The 22678-nt window shown below is 40.6% G+C and overlaps 1 protein-coding gene across 2 annotated transcripts in view; it reads left to right on the plus strand.

Annotated features, from left to right (window-relative positions):
• The first annotated feature begins 7145 nt into the window (after positions 1–7145).
• Positions 7146–22678, plus strand: part of SLAIN2 (SLAIN motif family member 2) — a 72171-nt gene continuing 56638 nt past the window's right edge. For both annotated transcript variants that reach the window (XM_052641691.1, XM_052641692.1), the window contains exon 1: positions 7146–7805. In XM_052641691.1, coding sequence (XP_052497651.1) covers positions 7417–7805 — 389 coding nt within the window. In that variant the 5' untranslated portion in view covers positions 7146–7416. The remainder of the gene's footprint in view (positions 7806–22678) is intronic.

The raw sequence follows: 22678 nt of genomic DNA on the forward strand, positions 1-22678 counted from the left end.
CATTGTCCTGCTAGCCCATAGTACACATACCCTCTCTCTGCCAGGATCATGACAGTCAATACCATGATCTGTCCTGCTGCCCACACACAGCAGACTCTTGGTGGTTTTCTCAAGAGTTGTTTACAAAGATATCATATCATCATTTGGGTCCAATATTCAAAGGAGGAAAAGGGGACAACAGAGGATGAGATGGTTGGATGGCATCACAGACTCAGTGGACATGAGTTTGAGCAAACTCTGAGAGATGGTGAAGGACAGGGTAGCCTGGCATGCTGCAGTCCATGGGGTCACAGAGTCAGACATGACTGAACAACTGAAAGGCGAACAACATTCAAAGACCAGAACTGTGAACTGACAGCTTTGTGTCACGGAAGGTTGCCTAGATACCTGGCCACACCTCCTGATCAATTGAAAGGGGGTTGAAAAAATAGGCAATAACAAAAGTGCAAGCGATCTGGGAGAATGCTGATGACTGAAAGGGGAAGCGAGTCTTCCCATAAGCAGGGGTAGACAATCACGCCAACAGACAGAGCAGCTCTGTTTGAACCGGGAGTCGTCTCTTCACGTGCAGGTGCCCTATCTGAAGTCAACCATACCCACTGATAACAGGGGAACGACCTGTGCTCAGCTTCTCATCTCCCTGCCAACACCCTACCCTCATTTCTCTAGACAAGGGTACAGATGTGAGATGAGGGCTATCTGGTTTCAGGGAACTTTGGGGAGATGGAATCTGTTTACAGATCGGCACAATAGTGGACTCTTGTGCATCAGGGACTCTGTAGAGCGGGCCCTGGTCCAGCATATCTGGTTACCAATGTGTCCCAAGGCTAGAAACACACAACCCAGCCAGGCAACAGCATCACTGGCCCTTTAAATGCAACTCTTCCTCCCACACAACCGGCTACTAAGCCTGCAAACACTTAATTTTAGTGGAAACTCACCGTCTCATGTACTGTTGAGGCCACGCCTCCTGCTCTCATGTGTTTCCTTTGCTTTATACTTTGTCTTTTGCTAACTGCGTGATGATGGACAGGGAGGCCTGGAGTCCTGCGATTCATGGGGTCGCAAAGAGTCGGACATGACTGAGTGATTGAACTGAACTGAACTGAACTCGTTTCCCTTATTTCAGGACCTGTTCAAATTTTCCTTCTCTCATGTATAGGCCTAGGACTCTTCCCATTAAATTCTGGCCTTTAAATCTTCATGCTTTGTTGATTGTGGTGGTATTACTGCTCTGGGTAAAAGACTCCCTCTGTCAGCTTCTTCCCCATAAAACTCCTAAAGAACTGGACTAGTCTACCAGTCTTTCTTTCGGGTAAGAAGCTCAGATGCTGAAGCTTCATCTAAGTGCTGACTGGGGGCAGGAGGGACATGGTCTTCAGGACCCTTCCTCCTGCTTCTCAAGTATCTGGAGTACTATCAGAAAAAGTGAAGTGAAAGTCGCTTAGTCATGTCCAACTCTTTTCAACCCCAAGGACTATACAGTCCATGGAATGCTCTAGGACAGCATACTGGAGTGGGTAGCCTTTCCCTTCTCCAGGCGATCTTCCCAACCCAGGGACTGAACCCAGGTCTCCCGCATCGCAGGCAGATCCTTTACCAACTAAGCCACAAGGGAAGCCCAATACTATCAGAGTGAATGGCCTACTAGGAAGTATTCTGAACAAGAGATGGAGGAATTACTTCCCTCTCTTAAGGAACAGATTGTTTCCATGTGTCGAGTCCCAGAGTCTCTGAGACTGCAAAACTGGCAAACATGCTCTTACAGCAAGAGGATCAAGTTGTTGGGTATCACGAAAGCAATAACCCTTGTTCCCAGTCCCCACTCCAGATGGTAGCTGACTGAGGTGTCAAAATTCTTGGAAGGAAATTAATGGAGAACTCATCTTGGTCATGAACTATGGGAGATTTGAGTGCAGATTCTAAAGTCAGACCACCTGGGTTCAACACCAGCTCTACTACTTCTGGGAAGTTATTTAACATTTTTGTCTTGGTTTCTTCATTTGCAAAACAGAGATGATGATACTAATGGCTGCTGCCTCAAAGGACAATTGTGAGTTTTAAATGAATTATTATGTATCATAAAAGTGGTCAATAATTGTTAGCTACTATTTATTGTTGTTCTGTTTTCAGGGAGTTTTTTGGGCCACATCTTGTGGCATATGGAACTTCTCTGACCAGGGATTGAACTAACAACCCCAGGAATGGAAGCATGGAGTCTTAGCCTCTGGTCTGCCAGGAAAGCCCCTTGTTAGTCACTATTATTGGGTTAATCCAGAAAGACCTAGATATTTACAGAATTACACTTCCAGGGTACATATAACTTTGTTTATATAAGGGTGATGATGGATAACAAAGGAAATTTCTAGATGTGCTTCAGTAAATTGAATAGTTGATTATGTCTGTCAGTCTGTAATATTCCAGGAGTATCCCAAAGACTTAGGAATAGAATTCTTTCAACTTCTTAGATAGAAGAGTAACTGTATAAATGTCTAGACAGCTTAATTTATTTAAGCCTAATCCAGCCCTTTATTCACAGTCTACTATCTCTCTAGCATCTCTAAGTTAGTCCTCAGAACAACCTATTTTAAATCCTAGACAGATAACTGGGGCTTGTATCAACTTGGAGATTTGGATGATTCTTAAAGTTTTCTCCTATCCTTGAATGGTAGGTTCCCTAGAACATCATTGATATTCAGAAGTGATTCACAGTCTTCTTTTCCAGCTTCACTGTTCTGCTGATATACTACTTAAAAAAAGGAAGAAATAATAAATTTTATTTAAAATCTTCTCTTCCCTTTTGCTGCCACAAAAGGGTGGGAGATTAAGTAATGTTTCATTTGGGGCTCAGACAATAGCCTCCGAAGACTATAAGAGTCTGTTCACCTCTGCCCTCATCATGGGCCTTCCCATCTTTACATCAATATAATACATGCCCCCAACAGTGAGATAGGGGGCCACTCTTGACCAGAGGACCTTCTTAAGGAAGTGATGCCTGACATCATGGCCACTTTTGAGGCATCCCATAACTGTAAGGCCTAATCAATGTTGACTGGAAAAATTTTAGGTCCAAATCCTGGGCTCCTCTTCTTTTTGTTCCCAAGATTTCAATTCAGAATCTCTTATATGCATAGCCTTTTAAAGTTCCTGAGATTCCTTCTTTAAGTAGTATGTGTCAAGGTGGTAAAGAAAAGGCCCCAAGATAGACCAGAAGGAGGTAGATCTCAGGGGAAAATGCTGGTGAGGATTAGGTGCGAGAAAACATCTAGGAAATGACTAGCCCAGTGTGTGCCTGTGATGACAAAATGGATGTGCTAAATAGACAAGGTTTCTTCAAAGAATTTGAGCATTTTTAAAACAAATGCAAATATTTCTGTAAGTTCCCAGTAATTTCTAAACTCCTTTTGGGCATATGCTCATACATACACATACACATATTGGTTTAGGATTTTAGGACTGCTAAATATCTTTAAACCATTGAGTAATAGTTTTTCCTTAAATACTTTTGGTGGTTTGTAATATTTTCCACTTTGTTAGGAGTTTCGCCAAGAACTAACATGCAAGTAGAAGCAAGTTTTGGAAGGGGCCACACCTGCTTAGAAAAGAAGCAACTCCTTCATTCAGGAACAAAGCAAGCTTATCATAAAGGACAACACTTGAAGAGCTAGTTGGGCTAAATGTGATGCATACTACAGACACCTCCCAGCTTTACACCTCATACTTACATGAGGTCACTTTTAGAGTGACTTTAAAAATATGCTCTAACAATTCAGAATCACTAGAGAAGACAGTATTGCAGTTAACCTGGAAGAGAAAGATAGTTTTAGGATGGAATGTAATATTCTTATCCTCATACTTCTCAGTGAAAACCTAAGATTTTCTCTCCTCAGCAATTTGTAAGGGCTGTTGGCGTTCAGGACATGTTGAAGATGACATATGTGTATGACATGCTGCTCTTTTGGAAGAGGAAATATAATTAAGAAAATCAACCATTCAACGTTATTAGGAATCTCCACCTTAATGATCTGAGACATAACAAATACATTTATCTGAAATCCACTTGACCTAAGTCCATCCATTCATTCAACATTTATTAACATCCACCATATAGTAGGCACTGTTCTTGGCACCAGGCATCAGTGAATCCTGTTTTCACCCAGTTCATATTCTGCTGGGGAGAGATAGGCAACAAACTAAAGGAAGAAATAGATGATGTATCCGAGGAAAAATTAAAAGGTTAAGAGGGTAGGAAACGGTAAGGATGCTGTTTTGTGAGGGTCATAATAATGAAGATAGTGAACTTAGGTGGTTATATTTGAGCTGAGACCTGAATGAAGGGAGATTAGTAATGTGACAGTGTGGAAGAAGAATTGACCCTGGATAGAGGGAATAGCAAGTGCAAAGTCCCTAAAGTAGAGATCTGCATGGCATGTTTGAAGAACATCAGAAAGGCCAGTGTGGTTGGACTAGAGTGATAGAAGGGAAGAATAGGGTACTCAATGAGATACCTGAAGAAGTAGCCAAGTATCCAATCTTACAGGAAAAGGAAAGGACCTGAGATTTTTAAGTATGTTAAGAATCAAGTAGAGGATCCCCAGCAAAGAAGTGGCCTGGTCTGACTTAAACAAAGGATCATCTGGTTACTATGTGCATCACAGATTGTAAGCAGCAATGTGGAACAATTCATTAAGAGAGAACCACAAGAAAAGATAGCAGCTTAAACTAGAGTTGTACTAGTGGCGGTGCAAGGAAGTATTCAAACATATTTTGAAAATAAGGCCAGAGGTTAAGGTCAAGTAGGTGGTGCTATTGGTAAAGAGCCGACCTGCCAATGAGAGATGTGGGTTTGATCCCTGAATCGGGAAGATTCCCTGGAGAAGAAAATGGCAACCCACTCCAGTATTCTTGCCTGGAGAACCCCAAAGACAGAGGAGCCTGGTGGGCTATGGTAGGGTCGCAAAGAGTTGGAGTGACTGGAGCAACTTAGTTAGCACACTTGCACCATATTTATGGTATAGCTAGAATCTGCCAACCAGTCTTTTGATGACCCATTCATTCCTTCACATTGCCCCATGAACTTCATAATGTTATATGAACTATTATTCTTTGCAAGGAATATATTTGGAATGCTCTTGTTACAGAACCTGGCTGGTTGAGATCTATTTTGCAAACCATTAAATGCAAGTGAAAGTGCTCTATGTAAAGCAACCATGATGTTTAACCCTCTGGAGACTAATTCAGATGTGCCAGGGATAGCAATGATATTTACATGTGCATTATACAGGTAATATATACTGCTTCACAGTTACTGTGATGCAAAGACATTCTTTGACTGGGTGTGCATAGCTAGGAAAATATTCTACTTGTTTATAGTTAGCAAACTTTAAAAATACTCAATGCTTTTTTTTTTTTTTGGCTATGAATAAACATCTATCTGGTCCTTGACCTGTCAGAATTTACATTCCTCATAACTTTCAACAAGCCAAATATTGAATGTCCACTGTGTCAGGCACTTTACTAGACCTGGAAAACTAAAATGAATGGTCCCTTCTCATCAGGTACAAAGACAAAAAGAATTGAAAGTGACTTAGAAAAAGAAGCAAATTTTTCAAAAGTGCAAATACCTGTTGAAAATTATTGATCAGGTAATGCTGATCAATGTACATGAGTTTGAGCAAGCTCTAGGAGATACTGAAGACAGTGAGGCCTGCCATGCTACAGTCCACGGGGTCACAGAAAGTCAGACATGACTTAGCAACTGAACAACAGCAATGCTACAGTAAACAGAACAACTAGATCTTCTTGGAATTGTCAGGAAAAGGTTTCCTAAATGGGTGAGCAGGAGTTTTAAGAAAAGAATCAGACTTGGCAGGTGGAATATTCAGTATAAGGGAAATACAGCGCAGGAGGACTCAAGGGTAGAAGCAAGTATGACAGGGCATGTGAGTCCACACCCAGGTGTAGCAGGACTGGGCCATTATTAGCAAAGGGTGGAGGAGGCAATTAGAGGAAAGCTGCAAACACAAACCATAGTTCACAACCGAGGTCTCAAGAGCACTGAATGTGATCAAAACAGAGTATGTGTGTGTGTCTCATTCATCTCCGACTCTTTGTGACCCCATGGACTGTAGCCCACCAGGCTCCCCTGTCCACGGGATTCCCGAGCAAGAATACCAGAGTGGGTTGCCATTTCCTTCTCCAGGGGATCTCCAGGGGTCGAACCCAGGCCGCTTGTGTCTCCTGAATTGGCAGGCAGATTCTTTAACACTGCGCCACCTGGGACAAATTACAAACGGGTGCCACCGAAGACAAATTTTTAGTCATACTTCTCTCAGCGTTTATCAGTATTCGTCAACATGTTTATTAAGTACTTTCAATACACAACCTTTTAAAGGCAAGACACAATGTGGAAAAGCTTTTCAGAAAACAATACAAAGAAGAAATTATGCATCGACTAACAGACAAAGTTGAGAAAGGAGCAGTTTTCTATCCCTGCTTCTTTGAGTGTGCTGAAAACAGCAGTGAAGTCGGGAAAATTGTTCTAGATAATGTCTTTAATGCACAGTGTCTCTCCGTAGTAAGCACTCAACAATTTATGGTTATTCTTTTTTAGACGTCTCTTAACCATTTGAGATTTGGCTTTCTCATTTTCAGAAGAAACGGGTCGCAGACGGTCTGCGGCTCCTGCCAGACCCGACAATCCCCTATTTCAAGAAGGCATCGACTAAATATTTGCTAAACACACGAAGTAAAACTCTTTCCATGGGGCCAGGCTCAGCGCCCACCAGAGAACCCCTTGGAGAACAGGATCGGACGCTGGACCCACAGGCGGGTGTTCAACCAACGCCAATTGGTGGGGCTAAGAGTCTCGACTTGCAATCTTAGTCCCACCGGCTGCCTAGTCCACACTCCCCTCGTGCCCCGCCTGCGCCCGGAATCGCTCGTCTCATCCAGCAAAGCAGTGACCCGCCTCCGCCAACGCTCCGGACACGCCCCTTCCGGCGTAAGGCCCGCCCCACGCGGCCCCGCCCCACCAGCCTCGCCCATGGCCACGCCCCTCCGCGAGATCTGAGAAGGGTTCCTAGCGCCGGTCGGCGGCCGGTCCACCCACGACGCTCTGAGGTCACCCACTGGGCCGGGCTGAAGGGGCGGAGGGACGGAGGGAAGATGGCTGCCGAGGCCGGATATTGGCGCCGCCTCCCCCAATCCTGGAGCCGGCGCAGATGAGGCGGCTCGGCTGGGTCCGGCGACGCTTGGGAACCGGAGCAGGAGGGACACAGGCGGTGGGGCCTGGCCCTGCTATATGCCGGCGCCTCGGCTAGAGTGAGCGGCGGCGGCGGCGCCTCTTTCCTGCGGCTCTTTGCCTGTCGCTGTGAGTCCGAACGGGTGGCGGGCGGCAGAGGCAGCGGGGCCGGGATGGAGGACGTTAACTCCGACGTGAACGCGGACCAGGAGGTGCGGAAGCTGCAGGAGCTGGTGAAGATGCTGGAGAAGCAGAACGAGCAGCTGAGGAGCCGCTCCGGGGCCGTGCAGGGCGCCGGCTCCTTCGGGCCCGGCAGCCCGGTTCGGGCCGGAGCGTCCACTCCCTCCTCCGGCACGGCGTCTCCTCGGGGCTTCCCCTTGGGCCTCAGCGCCAAATCGGGCAGCGGGGCCGGGTCGGGCCCGAGGCGGACGAGTAGCGAGGAGCTGCGGGACGCCACCTCCTTGCTGGCAGCGGGCGAGGGCGGCTTGCTGGACGAGGTGGAGCCGCTGCGGCCCGAGGAGCTGGAGCGCCTGTCAGGCTGGGAGGAGGAGGAGGAGAGCTGGTGAGCGCGGGGCTCCGGGCCGGGGCTGGGCGGGGACGGGGGTCCCCCGGTAAGACACCTCGCTTTGTGTAGCGGGGTCCGCTCTCTGACTCGTGGTTTTCTTGTTTTGGCAGCGGTAAGGTCAGCGAGAGTTGGGGGTTCGGGGCTTGCGAGAGGAACAGGGTTTGTAGCTAGTTCTCCTGTGTTGGGGGACCCTCTGGGCTTTGGGCCCCGTTGGGGTCTGGGGACTGGCACAGCCTAGGAAAGGCTGCTCGCCGTGGGAGGAGTCGGAGATGGGAAACTGCTCTGTAGGAAGGGATCTTGCTTTGTGTGAAATCCTGGCTTTCGGATGCTGGCCTGGGTATTTTGGGTGTCGGGGAGGGGTTCTGCTTGATGAGGTGTCACCCGGTGCGGGGAGCAGACCAGGGTAATCGAAGTCCGCGCAGTGGTCAGCGTTTTGGACCAGTGGGAGTTGGGTACATTTCTGGCGGCGATGGGGAGACCGTGTGAATCAGCACTCCCCCTTGGGTAGTGGGATGAAGCTTGCTTTGTGTGAAGAGGGCAGAGGATGGTGCCGCTTTGTGTAAGAGTCAGCGGTGGAACAAGAGCCCTGACTCTCATTTTTTAAACAAGAATTAGGCTTGGCGTTTTCCTAAGGTGTGAAGTGACAGTTTTCCATCTTTCATTTCCATGTCATGCTAGAGGCAGAGAAAAAGAGCCCTATTTAAAAATGTGAACTGAATTGTATTGTCACAAGCTACTCGATAAAATTGTGACCCGCGGCATAATGTCACTTCCATATATAGAGAGGACATGAGAGGCAGTTTCTTTCGTGTTTTATGGCAATTGCATAAAAATATCTATGGGAAATTCTTAATCTGTCTTTTTTTTTTAAGTTTTCATCTTTTAGCTAAAGTATCTCTGTTCTTTGTTGAAATTGAAACTTCTAACTTAGTGAAATTGAAATCCTTCATAGACTCTGGTTTTGCAGGGCTGCAACTTTACTGAATGTCCTGATATAGTTGAGAGCTTTGCCTGGATTCAGGCCCTGGCTCTGCTACTCACAGCTGTACGACCTTGGGCAAGTTACTCTGAGCCGCACTTTCCTCCCCTTATTTGATGAAGAAAATAATAGTTCTTTATCCTATAGCCTTGTGAAGATCATGTGAGGTAATCCATGTATCCTTTTAGCATGGGTCTGGTATATAAGCTCTCTGACACTAGCTGCTATTACTCTTAAGCCAAGTTGTTAATATCAAGAAATATTTATTTAGTGAGTGCTTCCAGGATCTTGTGGGAGATTCTTAAATTTGATCCCTGTTCATTAAGGCAGTCACAGTCTTGTTAGGATAAGGTTGCGAAGAGTCAGACCCGACTTGGCGACTGAACAACAAAATAAGAAATAGGCTGGGAAATACATTGTGAATTGCTTAAAAGATTGATAAGGACCGAAAGTACCGGGAGTGCTGAGAAATTGGGAAGGAAATAATGGTCTAAGGTAGTTGGGAAAACTTTGAGGAGAGGTGGAGCCTGAGGAGTGAGGGGCATTTTATGCTCTGACAACTGCCAGAGCAGAGTCAGAGATATTTGTAACTCTTGATTAAAAAGGTTTGAAATACAGAGATACTCTTGAATATATGATGTCAGGCCTTTATTATACTGCCAAGTGATACCAAATATAATTAGAACTGACTGTGGTAGTGACAGTTTTCATATTAGTGTGAAGTCATGTCTTCACAAAGGAATCCTAGGTATGTATACACTTTAAAAGAAGTGAGAATCATCTAAATACCATTGCATGCCTCTTCCAAGTGATGATGAGAACGATGCTCTTAATAATAACGAGGATTAGCTGCACTCATCCCCCATTTTAGATTACATATTCTTAGAACACATTAACTCTGCTTTGAGAGGCTGATTAAGTCTTTCGCTGCTTTGGTTTCTGAGCATAGGGTTTGTTCAAGTAAAGCAAGTCTTTTAAAATACTATGCCAGAAGTTTCTTTTGGCCAGTTGGTTCCTGGTTACATGGCTTAATGTTATAGATGTCCTACCCTTTTTCTGAAAAGATTTGTGTGAATTAAAGGTTTGAAAATCATGTTTAAAGTGTTTTTGGAGTATGTGTATAAAGTATTAAGTTATAAAGGGTGGTGGGTGTTAGCAGCAAGAGGAAGATTTTAAATCAGGAGTTTTTCTTAGCAAACTAAAAATCTACTTTCTGTAACATACACATTTCTTTCTCTTTCATTTAGGGAAATTTTTTTTCCCCCAAATGTATACCACAAAATGCCACTCCTGAAGGTGTTAGTAGATATTGTGTGAAAAAATAATTGTTGGTCTGAGATCAGATATATCTGGGGAAAAGGTTCAACAACAACGAAAAAGTTTTCTTTTATGCTGAACTTTTTTGATATGCTAGTATGTGTTGAACATAGTAAATCTCTTAAGTGGTATGTTTTGTCTCCTAAACTTATTTGAGCTCCCAAGGAACTAGTTTCTGTAGAACACATTTAGTAACCAGTATACTACTACTTAGTGGAGACGGAACTGGCAGACCACTCAGGTATTCTTGACTGGAGAATCCCATGGACAGAGGAGCCTGGTGGGCTGCAGTCCATGGGGTTGCAAAGAGTCGGACATGACTGAGTCACACACACAACACACAAACCCACTGTACTTTTAGCAGTGACTTTCACTCTTTTTAGATCCATCTTCCTGATAAATACATTTTATACCACAGTTTAGTACACACATGTATGTGAATAATTGAAACAGTTTCACAAAACTATACTTAGTATATATGTTAAAGTGCTACGATTTTCTGTTTCTTTAGGGTAAAAATGCTGGTTACAATTCACTGAGCTGATTTGGTGACCCATTAATGGTAATTATTAGTTTGAAAATTACTCTTATAGAACAACTCAGAAAAATCTAGAGAAGGAAACTTACATTATTGTGTATCCCAGTGTGTCATGCAATGCCAGGCAACGTATGAACAATTTTACACTTAATTGCATTTAATTTTTTATCCATTTATGAGGTAGGTATCATTTTCCAGGTAAGGAAACTTAATCACTCTCTAAGCATCAAATAGCAGACAGTAAATGATGGAGCCAGGATTTGAATCCAGGTCTTTATGACATCATAGCTTCTGTTGTCCCACTTTATTTTGCTTTCTCCAAGTGTAATTCCTTTTCCACCTGAACAGCGCCTTATATTATTTGAATACTACCATCATAACCCTACTGACTCCTCCCTACCACACACTGAGCACTCTAATCTCCAGAGTAAAACAACCTGTTTGTTTCCTTCTTGTTCTTTAGCTCCTAAGTCATATCCGACTCTTTTGCAATCCCATGGATTGTAGCCCACCAGCCTTCTCTGTCCATGGGATTCTCTAGGCAGAAATACTGGAGTGGGTTGCCATTTCCTTCTGCAGGGGATCTTTCTGACCCAGGGAGCAAAGCTGCTTCTCCTGCCTGCCAGGTGGATTCTTTAATACTGAGCCACCTAGAAAGCCCTTTAATCATTCCTAACTTAATGTAATTCTCTGCTCTTTCAACCATAGTCATTTTTCTATTAATAAATTGTAGTTGTTCCTTGTCATTACATGTGTTATCCAGAACTGAACTTGGAATTTTAGATGATATTTGACCAGCGTGTGGTGGATATATTTTGCATGAGCTAAATGCTGTTATTTGGAACCAGGTATTTCATTAACAGTTTTGACTTCTGTTACTTATGCTCAATATGAGCCAGTAGTTTCAATTACACTCTATATTTTTATACATAGGTAGTTAAACCAAGTCTTCCTAACCCTGGTTTTCTGTAACTGTTTTTTTTAGCTTAAATATTAAGTTTTTGTATTTTGTTAGTCTTGATTTAGGCATTTAATATTACCTATTCCTTCCAATTTTTTTGGTCATTTTCATGGCTTCGGTAGTGGCTCAGACGGTAAAGCGTCTGCCTGCAATGTGGGAGATCCGAGTTCGATCCCTGGGTCTGGAGGATCCTCTGGAGAAGGAAATGGCAACCCACTCCAGTACCCTTGCCTGGAAAATCCCAGGGACAGAGGAGCCTGGTATGATATAGTCCATGGGGTCTCAAAGAGTCGGACGGGACTGAGTGACTTCACTCACTCACTCACTCACTGATACTTCATAGGAGTACTTAATGGGTCTTCATTCAGGTTGTTGATGAAAATACTAAAATTATAGAATAAAGGGCTCTGAAGTATGCAGTGCGACTAGACTTCCTCCAGATTAACATCATTAGTCAACATACATTGTGGTTATTCAATAACTGTTAGTACTATTTCTTCTTATCAAGCCTATATGCCATTTTGCCTGTATGGATATTATGAAAGATTCTGCCAAATGTCTTGCTGTAATTAAGCTGTATGGTGCCTACAGAGTTCTTACCTACAGTTAAGTGAACTTATCAAAATAGAAATTGCAGTTAATTTGGTTTCACTTGTGCATGATGAATCTTCTGGCTTTTACCTTTTCTAACTTTACATTTTGTTTAACATAATTTTGAATTTTGCAAGGAATCAATCTGTCTGGAATTTCTAAACATTGCTTCCTTTTCGCTTTAGAAATTCTAATATTTCCTCTTATTCAGGCTTTTGACCCTTCCATAATATTTTGGATCAACAGCAGTAATTTGGTGATACAATTTCAGTTATTTTCCATTATTTAGAAGAGTAGAGCTAACCTTGTTTCAAGCTGCCTTTCAGCTTGCTATCACCTTGACTCAATTTGGACTTCAATTTCCCTCAATTTAGCCTCCCAACAATTCCAAGTTTGTAGTTTAGTACTGTCAGCTGCATACACATTGCTTCTGTGCAACAGATCCCCAGAACCCTCCCATCCTGCGTGACTGAAACTTGACACTCACAGAACAGCAACTCCTTACCCCCAGAACCCCCAGCTCCTGGCAAGTACTGTCCTATGTACTTTATTTCTGTGAGTTTAGCTACATTAGATGCCTATAAGTGGAATCATGAAGAATTTGTTCCTTTGTGACAAGCTTATTTCATGGAGCATAATTTTCTTAAGGTTCATCCATGTTGTAGCATATGATAGGGCTTCCTTCTGTTTTTAAGGCTGAATAATACATTCTGTGTATATAACACAGCTTCTTTATCCATTCATCTTTTGGTGGATGCTTGCATTGCTTCCATTTCTTGGCTGTTGTGAAAAATGCTGCTATGAATGTGGGCCTACAAATAATCTGTGCAAGTCCTTGCTTTCATTTCTTGTGGATTCATAACCAGAAGTGGAGTTTTTTGATCAAATGGTAATTCTACGTTTAATTTTTTGAGGAGCCACTGTATTGTTTTCTACAGCAGCTAAGCCATTCTGCATTCCAACCAGCATTACACAAAGGTTCCAGTTTTTCCACATTCTTACCAATACTCACATTCATTCTGAGTTTTTAAATTTTTAAATTATTTTTGGCTGTGCTGGGTCTTCATTGCTGCGTGCGGGCTTTCTCTGGTTGTGGTGTGTGGGCTTCTCATTGAGGTGGTCTCTCGTTGCAGGCCACAAGCTCTATGGTGTGTAGGCTTCAGTAGTTGCAACACTTGGCCTCAGTAGTTGCAATTCACGGGCTTAGTTGCCCAACAGCATGTGGGATCTTTGTGGACCAGGGATTGAATCAGTGTCCCATACATTGCAAGGTGAATTCTTAACCACTGGACCACCAGGGGAGCCTTCGTTCTGAGTTTTTATATGGTGTGAGGTAGGGGTCCGACAATTCATTTTGCATGTGGACATCCAGTCGTCTCTGTCCCATTTGTTGAGAAGACTTTTCTGTTCCCATTAAATTGTCATCACACCTTTGTCAAAATTCAGTTGCTTATAAATGTATGGGCTTATTTCTGGACTCTCAATTCTATTCTGTTAATCTATCTATGACTATCCTTATTCCAGTACTACACAGCCATAATTACTATAGATTTGAAATTGGAAAGTGTGAGTCTTCTGATTTTGTTTATTTCAAGATTGTTTTGGCTCTTCAGGGACTTTTGTATTTTCATATGAATTTTAGGATCAACTTGTAAATCTCAGGAAAAAAACCACTGGAATTTTGATAGGGATTATGTTAAACCTGTAGGTAAATTTGGGATTTTAACTATTGAGATCTTAACAATATTGATTTTTAGTTTTTTTCAACTTTTAAAAAATTTTCAGTGTAGAAGTGTTATGTTCCTTTTGTTAATTTTATCTCAGTCATTTTATTCTTTTTTTGATGTCACTGTAAATGGAATTGTTTTTCTTAATTTCATTTTTGGACTCATTACTGCTGTATAGAAGTACAGTTGATTTCTGTGTATTGATGTCATTGTCTCTTGCAATCTTACTGAGGTTGTTTATTAGCTGTGATAGTTTGTTTTTTGGTGTGAATCCATAGTTTTTTATATCCATAAAAATAAAATGATAAAAATCCATAATTTTTTATATATAAAATTATGTTATCTGCTGCTGGAGGTAATTTAACTTCTCTTTTCCCAGGCTGGATACCTTTTATTTCATTTTCCTGCCTAAATGCCCTGAAACTAGAACACCCAGTATCATGTTGGGTATAAGCAGTGAAAGAAGACATCTGTCAATGTGATTTTTATTGTTCTTTTATTTTTAATAATTGCTAACAATTATTTATTACATTAACACATGATGGATACTATACTAAGCACTTTATATACTGTAATTCATCTTTTTAATAACCCAGTATGATCATTCTATTATTAATCCCCATTTTACAGGTGAAGAAATTAAAGCTTAGATTAAATAACTTGCTTATAGTCACTCAAATATATGGACAAACTAGGATTGGAACACAGATACTCTGACTGTATTTAAACATTTTCAACCGTTGTGTGTGTGCATGCTTAGTCATGTCCACCTCTTCGCGTCCCCATGGACTGTAGTCTGCCAGGCTCCTCTGTCCATGAAATTTTCTAGGCAAGAAAACTGGAGTGGTTTTCCATTTCCTCCTCCAGGGGCTCTTCCTGACCCAGGGATTGGATCCACAGCTCTTGTGTTTCCTGCTTGGCAGGCTGATTCTTTACCACTGTGCCACCTGGGAAGCCTTTACCTAATTCTAATTATCTGTATTTTTTTTAATGTTACTCTTCATAGATTTGTACTGTTATTCACCTTTAGCTGTTCTATATTCCACCTAATTTGTTTGATCATTTATCTTTTAACAACCTGAGCCCTAGGTACATTTTTTATTTCTTTATCTGATGACCTCTTTTGGTACTCATTATTCTTGTGCTGAAGTGGCCTTTAGAGCCCCAGGAGTCAGACTGTAGCCCCACCCTTGTCAACCACTTACTGTCTGTGCTTGAGACTCTTCATTGTTTGTAGAGTTAATTATTATACCAGCCATATATAATTAAATATCTGCAAAGCATTTACAAGTTCTTGGTACAGATTAAAAATATAAGTGTTAGCTTTGTCATCATCATCACCATTTTATTTTAATTCTACACTGGCCTGTCTTTGCAGTGAACTTGAAAAATTTAAACATGTACAAAAGTAGAATGAACAATGAAACGAACCTTTACTTATCACTTATCTTTAACACTTACCAGCTCATGCCATTCTTGTTTCATCTGTAGCATTAAAACCTCCACCTTTTGGACTGTTTTGAAGTAAATTTCATCTCAAGCATCATATCATTTAATTACTAAATATTATAGTAGAAGATATGGACTCTTTTTAAACATAACTACAATACCAGTTTCCCATCTTTAATATCATCAAATGTGCTCTTAATGTTTTTAGATCATCACTATTACATCTTTTCTTTGTATGGAATTTGTATTAGGTAAGTAACATCATTCATATTTTTCTTTGGCCTATTGGCCTGTAGTCAGTTCCTGTAATATCATCATTAGTTTTATAATTAGTTAACATTTTTAATTAAATTTAGTTTTAGTGTCTCTGTGCTTTCATTTCTTAGTTGTTCTTTGGCAGGTGGAATCTTCCAGGACCAGGGATTGAACCTATGTCCCGTGCATTGGCAAGTGGATTCTTATCCACTGTGCCACCAGGGAGGTCCCCTTAAAAGTTTTTGAGATTGGAAAACTAAATTGTTCCTCATATCCTATTAAATTTGCTTTACTTTAAATCAGTTTTAAGTTTATGAAGGCACTTTCACTCAGACTGCTCATCAATAAATTTTATTGATAAACTTTCCCCAGCTCAGCGATCGATAGGTATGTAGTTTTTACTTACTGTATTTTTTTTCTCATAGCCCTTCACTTTTGAGAATGGACTTTATTACCTGACCATTTTGTTTTACGTATGCTTTTTGTAGGAGACTGTCGGTAGAATTTGTAATTTGATATGATGAGCCCAGGTTTATAAAGCAATTTAATTTGTATACTTGCCACCACTTATGATTTGGCAGTGGCTCACTGATTAAAATCTTAAAGTTTTGTCTTCTGGATTCTTCTGTACCAAGGAGATGTTATTTTAAAGTAACATGGTTTGTGTGTGTTTTAATTGAATCAGAAGTTATACACCAGATGACCATTTTATTCCCTTCTTAACTCTGGTTTCCCAGTCATTCTAACATGACTTTATATTTTCTTTTTTCTTCAATGGAACAAATTCTTAGAGCCTGTATGTGTGAGCAGCCCAATGTTAGAACAGTTAGACATAGTGATGCATTTTCTTGCTTTCTTAAAAAATTGAATTTGACCAAGAAGGGCCACGTGATTGGTAAAATACATTACAGTCATTATTGTTTGAGCATGTTCTTTATACCAAGGCATTTTACACATGTTAAATCATTTAATCTGTTTTGAATTGTAATTGTATTTGTCCCCCTTTTTTTTAAAATTAGGGTAAAATATACAAAACAAAAACTTCACCATTTTAATCACTTCTAAGTGTATAGTTCAGTGGCATATTAAACACATTTATGTTGTTGTGAGGTCATCTCCACTATCCTTCTCTAGAACTTTCTTTACAAATTGAAATTTTGTATAAACAGTAACTCCTCATTCCCATATTCACCCTGCCTCCAGCCCCTCACCACCACCACCATTCTACAGTCTGTCTATGGATTTGACTACTGTGGGTACCACATGGAAGTGGAATCATGTAGAATTTATCTTTTAGTGTCTGGTTTATTTCATTTGTTGTTGTGTCTTCAGTTTATCTCTGTCATATTGATAAGAAGGTGTCATGTTATCTTACTTGTCCTCTTACAAGTAAGGAAATTAAACTCGAAGTCGCACAGCTAATATAGTTCATTGGGATTTATACCAAGCCTTAAAATCATGCCTGATAAATAACATTTTATCTTGATTTGTTTAACCTGTAGATAGATTGATTTTTTAAGATTTGTTCTGTATAACTCTGGAGATCATCACTAGGACAATAGGTATACATTGTTGTTCAGTTGCTCGTTTGTGTCCGACTCTTTGCGAACCCATGGATTGTGGTATGCCAGGCTTCCCTGTCCTTCACCATCTCCCAGAGTTTGCTCAAACTCATGTCTGTTGAGTCAGTGATACCATCCAACTCTCTCATCCTCTGTCATCCCCTTTCCCTCCTGCCTTCAGTGTTTCCCAGCATCAGGGTCTTTTTCAATGAGTTGACTCTTCACATTAGGTGGCCAAGGTATATATTAGAGGTAAGCAAATATTTAATTAATAGAAGGAAAATGTTCTAGTGGAGCTGTTCCTAGACAGTATGAACTGCCTTTAAAAAGTGTAACGTTTAGCAGTAAAAGTTAATTGTCCTGTGGCAAGGGATGTTAGAAAGAGGTAAAAGTTGAATTTGATTACTTCTAAGTGTTCTTTTAAGTTGTATTTCTGTGATTAAAATATTGTAGTCTTTTGGGAACATAAGATAACCTTCAAGACAAAGTGCTAAGCTTAAATGTGGGAGAGATATTTAAGCATCATGGAGTTTTTATAAATTTGTGGCACATTTCTTTGCATATCCTTAGTAATGGCAAATTCTTTTCCTGTTGAGGGTAGGTTTCAGTTTTGAAAACTGTCTAAAGTCATTTTTATGCCTAGTGAATAAAAATGGGTTAGGAAGATATTTGAAGCTCTCAGCAGTGTAAGTCCAGTTCACCTTTTTCCTAGATTTACTTGCTGTTGTCAGGAAATTTCATGAACATTCAGGCCTATTACCTTTTAATGTTTGTTCTGTATAGAGTATCTTCTTTTTTCTCTCTGAAATTCTAAATTTCCCACTTAGTTTACTTCCTCTTCAATGTTACCTACTACTGTTTATGTTTCTTTTTAGAGCACGTGTAACATCATAACCTCCTCTTTGGTCTGTCTTGTCTAGATTGTGAGCATTTTAAGCAGAGAGAACGGTATCATATTCATCTTTGTGTATCCAAAACAGACTCTCAGAATCTTGTGAGTTCAGTTATATTAAATTGAATCAATCTGATTGTCAATGATAAGTTGAAACTAGGTGAAGCTGAAAATAATGAGACTAAATTTTTTGCATGACTTGCATGCCCCCAATGCCAGTTAACAGTAAGGAATTTCACATGTAGCCTGCATAATGGCAGTATTGAAACTGTACTCTCCCATGAATTAATTAAAATACCGTCAAGATACAGTGTCTTATATCAAAAATCAGCTTCAAAATTGTCTCTTTGGTAGGATAAAAGATTTTATACTTCTTTGTATATTTTATGATTTCTCAGTTTTCTGTTATGAACATAAGTTGATTTTATAATTAAAAAATCCTGGTGATAAATCCTACTAATTGAAGTCAGTTTCAATAGTCTGTGATCACACAGAGTAGGGATCATAATACAACGTGATGGATATTTAGGTCACTTCCATGTCTCGGCTCTTGTGAATTGTGCTGCAGTGAACTTTGGGGTGCCTGTGTCTTTTCAAATTACGGTTTCTCTGAATATATGCCCATAGTATACCCATAGTGGGATTGCTGAATCATGTGGTAGTTCTGTATTTTTTTTAAGGAGCCTCCATACTGTTTTCCATAATGGTTGTACCAATTTATATTCCCACCCACAGTGTAGGAAGGTTCCCTTTTCTCCACACCCTCTCCAGCATTTATTGTTGGTAGATCTTTTGATGATGACCATTCTGACTAGTGTGAGGTGATACCTCATAGTAGTTTTGATTCGCATACCTCTAGTAATTAGTCATATTGAGCATCTTTTTGTGTGCTTTTTGGCCATCTGTATGTCTTTGGAGAAATGTCTGTTTAATCTTCTCTTGCCCACCCCTCCCCAACCCATTTTTTTGATTGAGTTGTTTGGTTTTTGTTTGTTTGTTTGTTTTATTGAGGTACGTAAGTTGTTTGTATCTTTAGAGGTTAATCCCTTGTTGGTTACTTCATTTGCAAATATTTTCTCCTATTCTGTGGGTTGTCTTTTTGTTTATGGTCTCCTTTGCTACAAAAGCTTTTAAGTTTAATTAACTCCCATTCATTTATTTTTATTTTCATTAGGAGGTGGATCAAAAAGATATTACTGTCATCTGTAGTCTTTTTTTGTTGGGGGGAGGGATCCAAACAGCTAAATTTTCCAAGGATACCAGATAAAGAATTCTAAAGCTTGGAGTTCACATTCTGTGAGCCTTCTGGGTCACTGATGTTGCTTGCTCTCCTCAGTCTCATTTTTAGGACTACTCTGCACACAGATCCCTGTGCCAGACTTCCTGAAGTACCTGGCTGGTGCTGATGCCCAGGGAGCCCAAAAAGGCTCGTTTTCTCCCAGATCCCTGCCTTCTTGCCTTCTGTTGGGAGCATATCTATATATCAGTAAATTTGTTTAATTTTGACATGATTAAAAAATTAATTTAGATAGTAAATAGCATTAAATAATGTCTTAATGTAAATGCATTGAGTTATGTTAATAATAATCTACTATTCCTAATAATGGTCTTCCCAGATTGCTCAGTGGTAAATAATCCTGCCAATGCAGGAGACGTGGGTTCGACGCCTGGGTTGGGAGATCACCTAGAGAAGGAAATGGCAACCCACTCCAGTATTCTTGCCTGGAAAATCCCATGGATAGAGGAGCCTGGTGTGCTACAGTCCATGGGGGTCACAAAAGAGTTGAATACAGTTTAGCAATTAAACAGTAAAACAGCAACAAATTCATTATGATAATGACTTGTGCTAGCCAAGGCACTGGGCATGTTGACTCCTGTTATGATAGTTTAGTAACAAAAGTGAACTTGTAAAAACATTTAGGTTTGAAGTCTTTTAGTAATACAAGTTCTTATTTTGCGTGTTCTGTTTACTCAAAAATCACATCCTCTGTGATCTTTCATTTGGGAATCTAATGGAGGATGTAGACGCCTTTAGGTACAAACTAGATTATTTAAGAGGAAGACACAAAATGCAAAATATACAGTTTGCGTTAATCTTGGAAAAGGTTCAAATTCTGGAGTAAAATTGCAATTTCTTGACAATATTAAAGAACTATAGGGAGGAAAATAAAAAGTGATTATATCTTCTTGAAATGTGAAAAATAATAGATAAGCAAGATAATGCAATACCATGAAGTTTATGCAAATACTTAGAAATAGAGAAATAGTGTTTAGTTAAAATTTAGAGGTTTAGAATTCATGAGGATGAGTCAAACCATATCCCACTTCTAACAGTTTACTAGAAGGAGATTCCTCCCACACACAACCCTCCACTACTCCATTCAGGAACTTCTGCTCATCTGTCTGTGAGAGAGTCAGAAAGTACCCAACCATGTGTGGCTGTTAAGGGTTGTTTTGTTTGAAAAGTATGAATTAGAAGCAAGGGGTGAGCCAGGCTAACTCCACAAATAACCTGTGAGTCTGATAAACTTGAGGAATGGAATTTAATAGATGCTATCAAGTTAGTGAGGAGGTTTTAAGTATATGCATTTAGTGCCTAATTAGTGCTGTATTTTACAATTATAGAGATTATATTGTATGTCTCTATTAATAACTAGTAGATATAGAAAGAGTAAATTAATAGTTTTAGGATGTGACTATCTTTTGAGTGAACCTGCTAATTTCCCCCCTAGGAGGAAGATAATGGGTTTTTCATTGACTTGTCATAGTGAAACTCTTGTTTACCATTGGTTATTTTTCGCTCGGGCTGATCTGGAGAGGATTGAAAAAACAAAATCCTCCCAAGAAAGATGAATCCTAGAAACCTGAATCTGGAGGTTTGGAACTTGATGAATAGGTGCTATAGATTTCGATGGTAGTACTGCCTATGAGTGAGAGAGCTAACAAGTACTGTGTTAGGTACAATCATTCAGTTTTGTCTTAATTTATCTTTGGATTCCTGTTTAGCACCATGCCTGACCAGTGGTAGCTACCACATAAATGTTTGTTTAAATGACTGATTGTGGCTTTATACTAAGCTTTCAAGTGCTTGGAGTTTAACTTGGAAACATTATGAGAACAGAATTTGATTTTCTGTAAAACCAGCAGTGTGAGTTCTTAAAAAAAATTTATATGCACTTGAATGTGAGAAAGTGAAAGTGAAAGTCACTCAGTTCTGTCTGACTCTTTGTGACCGCATGAACTATACAGACCAGGGATCGAACCCAGGTCTCCCGCGTTGCAGGCAGATTCTTTACCAGCTTCCAACAATGGGTACAGATAGATCAAAGGGTATGTCTTGCTGTTCTTTCTGAATCAAAAAGTGCAGGGAAAAGAATGAGTGCCTCATTTGAGTTCAGTTCAGTCACTCAGTCGTGTCCGACTCTTTGCGACCCCATGAATCACAGCACGCCAGGCCTCCCTGTCCATCAACAACTCCCGGAGTTCACTGAAACTCACGTCCATCGAGTCAGTGATGCCATCCAGCCATCTCATCCTCTGTCATCCCTTTCTCCTCCTGTCCCCAGTCCCTCCCAGCATCAGTCTTTTCCAGTGAGTCAACTCTTCACATGAGGTGGCCAAAGTACTGGAGCTTCAGCTTTAGCATCATTCCTTCCAAAGAACACCCAGGGCTGATGTCCTTCAGAATGGACTGGCTGGATCTCCTTGCAGTCCAAGGGACTCTCAAGAGTCTTCTCCAACACCACAGTTCAAAAGCATCAATTCTTCGGTGCTCAGCTTTCTTCACAGTCCAACTCTCACATCCATACATGACCACTGGAAAAATTATAGCCTTGACTAGACGGACCTTTGTTGGAAAAGTAATGTCTCTGCTTTTCAATATGCTATCTAGGTTGGTCATAACTTTCCTTCCAAAGAGTAAGCATATTTAATTTCATGGCTGCAGTCACCATCTGCAGTGATTTTGGAGCCCCCAAAAATAAAGTCTGACACTGTTTCCACTGTTTCCCCATCTATTTCCCATGAAGTGTTGGGACCAGATGCCATGATCTTCGTTTTCTGAATGTTGAGCTTTAAGCCAACTTTTTCACTCTCCTCTTTCACTTTCATCAAGAGCCTTTTTATTCCTCTTCACTTTCTGCCATAAGGGTGGTGTCATCTGCATATGTGATGTTATTGATATTTCTCCCACCAATCTTGATTCCAGCTTGTGCTGCTTCCAGCCCAGAGTTTCTCATGATGTACTCTGCATATAAGTTAAATAAGCAGGGTGACAGGATACAGCCTTGACATGCCCCTTTTCTTATTTGGAATCAGTCTGTTGTTCCATGTCCAGTTCTAACTGTTGCTTCCTGACCTGCATATAGGTTTCTCAAGAGGTAGGTCAGGTGGTCTGGTATTTCCATCTCTTTCAGAATTTTCCACAGTTTATTGTGATCCACACAGTCAAAGGCTTTGGCATAGTCAATAAAGCAGAAATAGATGTTTCTCTGGAACTCTCTTGCTTTTTCGATGATCCAGCAGATGTTGGCAATTTGATCTCTGGTTCCTCTGCCTTTTTAAAACCAGCTTGAACATCTGGAAGTTCACGGTTCACGT

Source organism: Budorcas taxicolor, chromosome 6 (genome assembly GCF_023091745.1).
Source record: "Budorcas taxicolor isolate Tak-1 chromosome 6, Takin1.1, whole genome shotgun sequence".
NCBI lineage: Eukaryota > Metazoa > Chordata > Mammalia > Artiodactyla > Bovidae > Budorcas > Budorcas taxicolor.